The sequence below is a fragment of the Sinocyclocheilus rhinocerous genome, unplaced genomic scaffold (genome assembly GCF_001515625.1).
Source record: "Sinocyclocheilus rhinocerous isolate Xijiao unplaced genomic scaffold, SAMN03320098_v1.1 scaffold304, whole genome shotgun sequence".
In the NCBI taxonomy this organism is placed as follows: domain Eukaryota; kingdom Metazoa; phylum Chordata; class Actinopteri; order Cypriniformes; family Cyprinidae; genus Sinocyclocheilus; species Sinocyclocheilus rhinocerous.
Window position 1 is genome coordinate 2348650 of NW_015659941.1, and position 8369 is coordinate 2357018.

Here is an 8369-nt window from a genome sequence, read left to right on the forward strand (position 1 = left end):
CATACAAATAACCATATATATATGACACAAGATAGTTATAGAAGTTCACAGAACTGACTCAGCAACAGCTGAGTAAAACTGTTTCATCTGAGCATGTGGCACTTTAAGCATTATCGTATCGCATATCGAATATCGAATTATTTAATGAGTTATCGCATATCGCATTTTTCTTCAATATCGCACAGCCCTAATATATATATATACACACACTAAAATAGCACTGGATGCTGCTTCAAAATCTACAACAGCTGGAATTCATGGTATTCATATTTAAGCTATGCTAACAGATAACACTCTCCGTGTTTGTATTAAAACGTTATGTTAACGGTATTCAATCATATGGAGTTTGCCTATGAAGCCCTTTAAAATACTTTTTAGGCCATAAGCTTACTAGGTTTTGGAAAAGAGCTATAGATATGTACCTATAAGTGCACAAACATACAATCAAAGCAAACACAAGAGCAGAAGCTGCAACCTCGGCTATCAGCACTGACAGAGACGAGCCAACTCATTTCATTCACCATTCGCTTCAATCGAAACAAGATGTGACTCAACAATCCGACCATATGGTGGCCGCAACTCTATAAACAGCTGGACGTTGCCTACATCACATTCTCTGCGGTTGAGGAGACTAACACACATGACCTGGTTGAGCAAAGACCAGGTGCTGTCTGAGTAATGGTGGCCATTTTGACTGGGCATTAACAACATTACTATTTATTTAGGGTAAATTCTGATTCATTTGCATGTATGTAACCACAAGAGTATTTGTACACTTAAAGGCAGAGTAAGGGATTTCTGGTAGCCAATGTTGATATTTGAAATCACCAAAACAAACACGCCCCTACCCCAAAAGTGTCTTGCTCCTATTTTGATAGCTCCGCCCCACATATACGTACGCAACCCAGGCAACGATTAGTTCTGTGAAACAAAGCAAAACCAATGTTACACCGTGTCTACGGACGAGAGCGGCGCGGCGCAATGCACTGAACGCGCTCTCCTCCACATCACGAGTAGACACGCCCCTTATTGCTGATTGGCTACAAGTTTGTTTTGCGATTCGGCCCGAATCAGTTTTCTAAAGTGTTTTTGAAAAATCACATACCCTGCCTTTAAATCACACTTAAACATGTCTGAATGTCATAGCATTAGAAAATAAAATAGCAAACCAATTTGCATTCATTCACAATTGTGTAACCACTGACTTGTTCTACTGACATCTGACCAGTGTTGGGTAAGTTACCCCTAAAAAGTAATTAATTACTAGTTACAAATGACATTTTCAACATTGTAATTAGATTACTGTACTAATTACTCTCTGTAAAAAGTATTGCAGTATTTATTTCCTTCTAAATCCCATATCAGCTCCGACCAGTTGAACAATACAAGGACAGACATGAAACTGCTCCTTTAATTCTTACAAATTATTGAATACAAAATTGCATAAATTATTCTTGAACTGACCAAAGTATTTAAAGGGAGAAGGTGACATTAAAACATATATTTTAACATTGTTAAATTTTTATGTTAAATTCACTATTGTTTTATATGGAATTGTTCTATAGTCTATACAGTATTTAATGCAATTACATCAGAAGGTACAGTAATTAAATTACAGAAAAAATCAGAGTAATCCCTTACTTAATTACAGTAATTAATTACGTCGTATTGCAGTACACCACACTGCATTTAACAGCCATAAAATCATTATTTTGAACAGTATATTTATTGTTTTATCATTTAAAACTTATTTTTAAGAAATGTTTTGCTGGAAAAATGTCTTTGGGCTATCTTTAAATACTGCACTTCTGACATTAAGTGCGCTTCAAGTGTCCAAATTGTACGTATTTGCAAATTGCAAATATTTTTTTTCAAATAACTGTTGTTGTGCCACTGTGACTCCATGTGTTCCATAACAGCAAATTCATGCAAACTAAAACAAAACTTTGCATATTAAAGATGGAATATTCCCCAAACTAACTTCAATAACAGTTACAATAACATATGGAAAGAGGTAAAAACCCTTTGAAAATGAAAACGCCCTTTATTTAGTCATGAGTTGTAGAACTCTGCAGAAATGATTCTGCTGACTTTGTAGAATTTTTAAAGCGTCGTCATGGTTACCCTATTATGGCACTGTTGCCAGCCTAGAGATCGTCACAGTTTCCAGCACAGCGGAACATGACATCACAGAAAACCACTGAGAACATTTTAATGCTGCCATTGTTACAGACGAACACAATGTAACAAACATATGGCTTCACGTGATATGTCATAATACCAGTATTGAAATAGTTCTACTGTTGCTTACCGGAATAAAAATGATTTTTTTTAAATGTCAATGAGCACAGGTTTTCTAGTGAATTTTGAATATGAGTGTGTACCTGTAATATACTAGTTCCTCTGGGTATGTTCTCCAGGACACTGGTCTCATAGCTGTTCTGGAGGAATATAGGCCTGTTGTCATTGACGTCCAGCACCTCCACATATACTGTAGCTGTTCCTGTCCTCCGACCTCCCGCTGGACCATTATCTATGGGAAAACCATCAACCAAAGTCTGGCCAATACAGCTAGGAAATGCTACTCTCAGTACAAATAAAATACAGTACAAAGATCAAGGTTGACCAATGCATTTCTACAATGTTTCCAGTTGTTTAGGAATATTGGATAAGCATTTTTGGTAACACTTTAAGATTAGGGAACACATATTCACTATTAACTTAAGAGCTATCTCAAAAATAAAAAAAAATTTGCTGCCTATTGATAGTAAGTAGTTGTTGTAGTAGTTATGTTTAAGTACTGGGTAGAGTTAAGAGATCTAGAATATGATCATGCAGAATAAGCTATTAATATGTGCTTTAGAAGTACAGTCAATATGCTAGTTAATATGCAACAAGTCAACAAACAGTGTTCCCTAATCTAAAGTGTTACTGGATTATTTTAAATAGATTAGACTCAAGAAAAGTTGGAATTCTAGCTGGAATGTTTTGGTATACTTTACACAAATTTATATAATTATATTTTGTTTTCCTAATTCATATTATATGCATTCCAATTTATATTATTCCTGATATTCACAGGTTTTCCATGATCGTGGGAAGCCTTATAGCAACATAGAAACACTGCCACAGTACAGCTGTTATGACTTACTGGTAGTACTAGTCATCTTTAAATAAACAATAGTTGTACCAAGCAACAGAATACCATATGACTGTGCTAAAACTGGCCTGAGCCACATACAAAAGACCCACAACGTTCACTGCTATTGGTGTAAAATGTGTTAAGACAGAAAAAAAAAAAATAATAATAAGATTTAAAAAATAAGATGTTAGCTAAAATAAATAAATTAATAAAATATTCATATGATTAAACAAACAAATTTTTGCATGAAAATTACTTGGAAGAGTGATTGTTTTTGAAACATTATAAAAAGTAAATATTCCCAGATTCATGTGTTCTGGTCTTCCAAAACATGCATTTCATTCCATCATAATTAACGTTTAGAATCAGACAAGAATAATGATGGACTTGACATAACATTCTTAGTATTGAAAAAAATGGGCAGCATATAGAAGCTCATTAAACAGGTAACAGCTGCAGTATTTCTAAACGCTGCACTCAACTCACACAGGAAACCACAACACTTGCTTTAAACTCAAAGTCATTCAGACAGGAAGCTGCAGCAGATCATACCACATGTGCACGCACACATGCATAACCAATTGTTTTAACACCAATAGGAAACTCACCAATTGCTTCAATCACTAGCCTGTACGAGGCCTGAGTCTCTCGGTCCAGACCAACCACGGTCCGTACTACTCCGGTCCGGAAACCCACGCTAAACTTTCCATCCTGGTTTCCTCCTAAAGGGACACAAACACATTCAGTACAAAGAAATCACACATCCAGCCTCTGTTCCAAACCCTAGTGTGCTGCCCTAAAAGCCACCATACTAACTATAATGGAACCTCATAACTGACTGATTTTGAATGTGCTACCTATGTGTTGTCACACAAATAGCATTCCTCACAATCGATTTTGGCATTACCATGTTGCTAAGATGATGATGTTGTCCTATACTCGTCTAATAAGCATAAAATACACAGCACACAAATATTCGGTAAAATAATGATTTTTTCAAATCAATCTAACTATACTTACTTTTTGTAAAGAGGATGATGTGGTACTCTTCTAATAAGCATAAAATACATAGCATGCACAAATGTTTGGTAAAAATGCTGTATTTATTTTTTTTTTTTATCAATTTATATTAAAATAATTTTCAGGAAGATAATGATGTGATATTTTTCAAATAAGCAGAAAATACATAGCATACACAAATATTTGGTAAACATTGTAAATTTTAAAAATCAATTTAACTATATTAAAATACTTTTCACGAAGATAATGATGTGGTACTTTTTAAATAAGCAAAAAATACATGGCACACAATTATTTACTCAATTTGTGAATTTCTAAATAATTTCACAAAAAATTATGTTTGGTAATTTGCTAATAAATAAAAAACTTTTTAAAAGACAAATTTAACTTAACTTGACTTAATTTACCTGTATTTAATATTTGGTAATTTTTTAAAGCAATTAAGTTATACTATTACTTTTCACAAAGATAATGAGTATTAAGCATAAAATATGTTGCAAAAACAACTTTTTACTAAATTGGTGATTTTTTTTAACCAATGTAACTATATTTAAATACTTTTTGCAAAAATAATGTGGTAATTTTCTAACAAACATAAAATAAAAAATTGCACACAAATAGTTGGTTAAGTAGTTTTTTTTTTTTTTACCAATTGAACTATATTTAAATACCTTTAGTGAAGATAATGATGTGGTGCTCTTCTAATAAGCATAAAAAACATCACACACAAATATTTGGCAAAATACTTTTCACTACTGAATGAACTTCATCTGTCATCTTAAATGCATGTTTTCCCCACTGCATTTGCACTTCGCAATGCATTAGGGTATATTTAGAAAGATCCTTCACAAAACAGCACTGCCTATGTAGGCTGCAGCACTAGATTTTGGAACAGAGCCTCAGCTTCATATCTGTTAAAAGCTGTTCGCTGTGGGTCACAGCAGTTCCAACCAAAATCCCACAGTGTTGCTCCGTCAGCACAAACTCACTCGCACCCACTGATCTGTGCCCTTCTGCACTCTGACCTGTGATAAAATAGCTGAGCTCTGCGTTAAGACCCGCGTCATTATCCGTGCAGTTCAGTCTGACCACCACATAATCACGGGGCACGCTTTCATACAGGGATACGTTATAAATGCTGGGAAAGAAGGTTGGCGTCTCATCATTCACGTCCAAAACTGCAAAGAAAGAGTGACAGACATTAAGAAGACTTAGCATTTGCATCTAAACACAGCCGGACAGTGATCCTGCTCTGTACCTGTGATAGTGAGAGTACTCGTGGATGTTCGTGGAAACTGGCCTGCATCATATGCAATGATCCTCAGATAATACTGGCCAATCTGCTCGCGGTCCAGCACTGCGGTGGAAACCAGGACTCCTGTGGTGGTGTTGAGCCTGAAGTCCAGCCGCGGCATCCCCATCTGGAGGGCCATGGTTACCGCACCATTGTCACCTTCATCAGGGTCCTGCACCTGCACCTGAAGGAGGAAACCAGCAGGGGGCGGAAGAGCACAGAACAGTTTTATTACAAGAACTTCAGTAGAAGTTGACATTAAATCAAAGATGACCCCAAAAGTGGTACAAGACCCCTTGGATTTTTATGCCAAGTTGATTTTGAGTGCAAAACGTGTTCCAAGGTTTTGGTCCGTAAGATGTTTTTTTTGACTGTTTTTGAAATAAGTCTCATGTTCACCAAGGTTACATTTATTTGGTCAAAAATATGGCAAAAACTGTAATATTGTTTATTTTATTTTTTTTATTACTGTTTTCTATTTGAATATAATTTAAAATGTCATTTATTTATTCTAATGTATAAAAAGTATTATAATTATAAAAGGTAATATTGTGCAATTTAAAATAACTGTTTTGTATCTGAATATATTTTAAAATGTAATGTATTCCTGTGAACAAAGCTGAATTTTCAGCATCATTACTCCAGTCTTCAGTGTCACATGATCCTTCAGAAATCATTTTAATACGCTGATTTGCTGCAGGAAAGGAATATGTATCATTATTATTATCAATGTGAAAACAGTTTTGCTGATTAATAAGTCTGTACATTTTCAGGATTCTTTGATTAATAAAAAGTTCAAATAAATAGCATTTATTTGAAATATACATTTGTGGTAACATTATAAATGCTACATTTAAATGATTTAATGAGTCCTCGCTGAATAAAAGTAATAATTTCATTAAAAAAAACTTTTGAACCGTAATGTAACTAAATGGAAGCAAAGTTTTTAATCATATTTAAGAAATAATATTTCTAATCATTCTGTGGGATTGAATGGATGACTTTTACACCACAAAGTGAGTTATTGACAAAATGTCACATCCACTCCTTTCCATAACATTAAAATGCCTGAAGATCTCTGGCCGTCAAGCTCAGTTGCAGTTTTGGTTGATTTATTAAAAAACAGAATTTGAACCCAGGTCCCCTTGCATACTAAATGAAATGCCAGTCTTTGCTTGTTGAATATTTAATCAGTGACTCCTAGTCCCTGTAGAGACTTCAACCAATCAAATGCTAACCCTGAACACAGATGATCCAATAGGAAGCCCCTCTGGTACTTCAGCGACAAATGGGAGGTTTAAAAAGGCAGGATCATTATCGTTGAGGTCCAGGAGGTTCACATACACCGTAGCGCTGGCTGAAGAGCGCAGTGGCGGCGTCCCACCTGAGGAGGGCAGCACAACAAAGAGAACACTAACACACTGCATAACTTCTCTCGAGTTTTCTCTAGTCATTAGATCCACTGAGGGGGAAGAAATTCTTAAAACTGAAATGTCCGTTTATATTGTCAAACACAACTCAAAGAAAACTTTTTGAGACAAAACAAAGGATGTGTTTGGAATGGAGTATTAGCTTACTACTTGGTGAATACTGTACAGTATACACCGCATACTATTTTTTTATAATAAGTTAAACAGAAAGCATTAAAAAATTATAAACATTTTAAACAGTACATATTTTGATATATAATATTGTGATTTTTTTTAAATGCTAGCACCTGGATATCTTGCATATAATAAATTTTGTAAAAATAAAAATTTTTTTTATATGATTTTGCCTAAATATGCCTCAATATATTTCATATGGAAGTTTGATCAAATAATGAGTACAAAAGAAAAACAAAAGAAAAATGGTTAATAATTATGGTTAATTAAAAGTTTGTGAAAAGTCAGGCCAACCACACTGCATTGTGGGATACAATATACAATGTATACACATATATACAACACATTTGGCAGATGTTCAAAAGTTTGGAGTCAGTAATATTTAAAAAAAAATTTTTACTAAAATAAATCTCTTATGCATTTATTTGAATAAAATTAGATTAATAATTAGACAGTTACACAACAAAAAACTGTTTTGTATTTTAATATATTTTAAAATATAATTTATTCTTGTGATGAAAAGCTGAATTTTCAGCAAAAAAGGGAAATCTTTGCAACATTATAAATTTATTTATTGTCACTTTTGATCAATTTAACACAACCTTGCTGAATAAAAGTAAAAAAATTTCGCTAGTCTCACTGACTTCAAACTTTTGAATGGTAGTGTATGTAATAAAGAAAGTTTGCATACTGCAATTGGTAAGACCATTATGTTATAGCATGCTATTCTGAACACACAGACTAGACAGGTAGACAGCAAGACAGGCTAGACCAGGGGTAGAGGCAAGTTCGGTCCTAGAGAGCCGCAGTCCTGCAGAGTTCAGCTCCAACCCTGAAAAAACTATTTTATTGTGACCTCAGAGACAGAGTGAGGCATTATGGGACAGGTGAGAGTTTCTTACGGTCGGAAGCAGAGACAATGATGGTCCTCATAAGCTGTGCGGAGCGGGCGTTTTGACTCTCTCTGTCCAGCACCGCACCACTGGTGCGGATCTTCCCGGTGTTGCGGTTGATGGTGTAGAAGGGGTTCTCTGGATTTATAGAGTAGACCACCGTCCCATTATCACCATAATCAGGGTCCACCGCTAATACCTGCACAGAGAAGCAGAAGAAAAACGAGTCCTAAGGCGCAGAAATTAAATCACACTAGCCCTCTCCCTACAGAACGGCATGATGGGAGATTTATGCATGGGGCATAACTGTCTAAAACCCTGGCTGTTATTTTTTTTTTAAGAGCCAATCAATTATTCACAGTGCTGGTGGAGAAGCACTGAAAATCACTTAATTGGTCATTAGAGAACAAAGGTTC

General features: G+C 34.9%; 1 protein-coding gene across 1 annotated transcript in view; it reads right to left on the reverse strand.

The window, feature by feature from the left end:
* cdh23 (cadherin-related 23) overlaps positions 1 to 8369 on the reverse strand; it is a 265137-nt gene that overhangs the window by 52454 nt on the left and 204314 nt on the right. Inside the window, 6 exon segments of the mRNA XM_016533594.1 lie at positions 2385 to 2533; positions 3751 to 3864; positions 5188 to 5340; positions 5421 to 5640; positions 6695 to 6840; positions 7963 to 8152. Of these exon segments, the coding sequence (XP_016389080.1) occupies positions 2385 to 2533; positions 3751 to 3864; positions 5188 to 5340; positions 5421 to 5640; positions 6695 to 6840; positions 7963 to 8152 (972 nt within the window).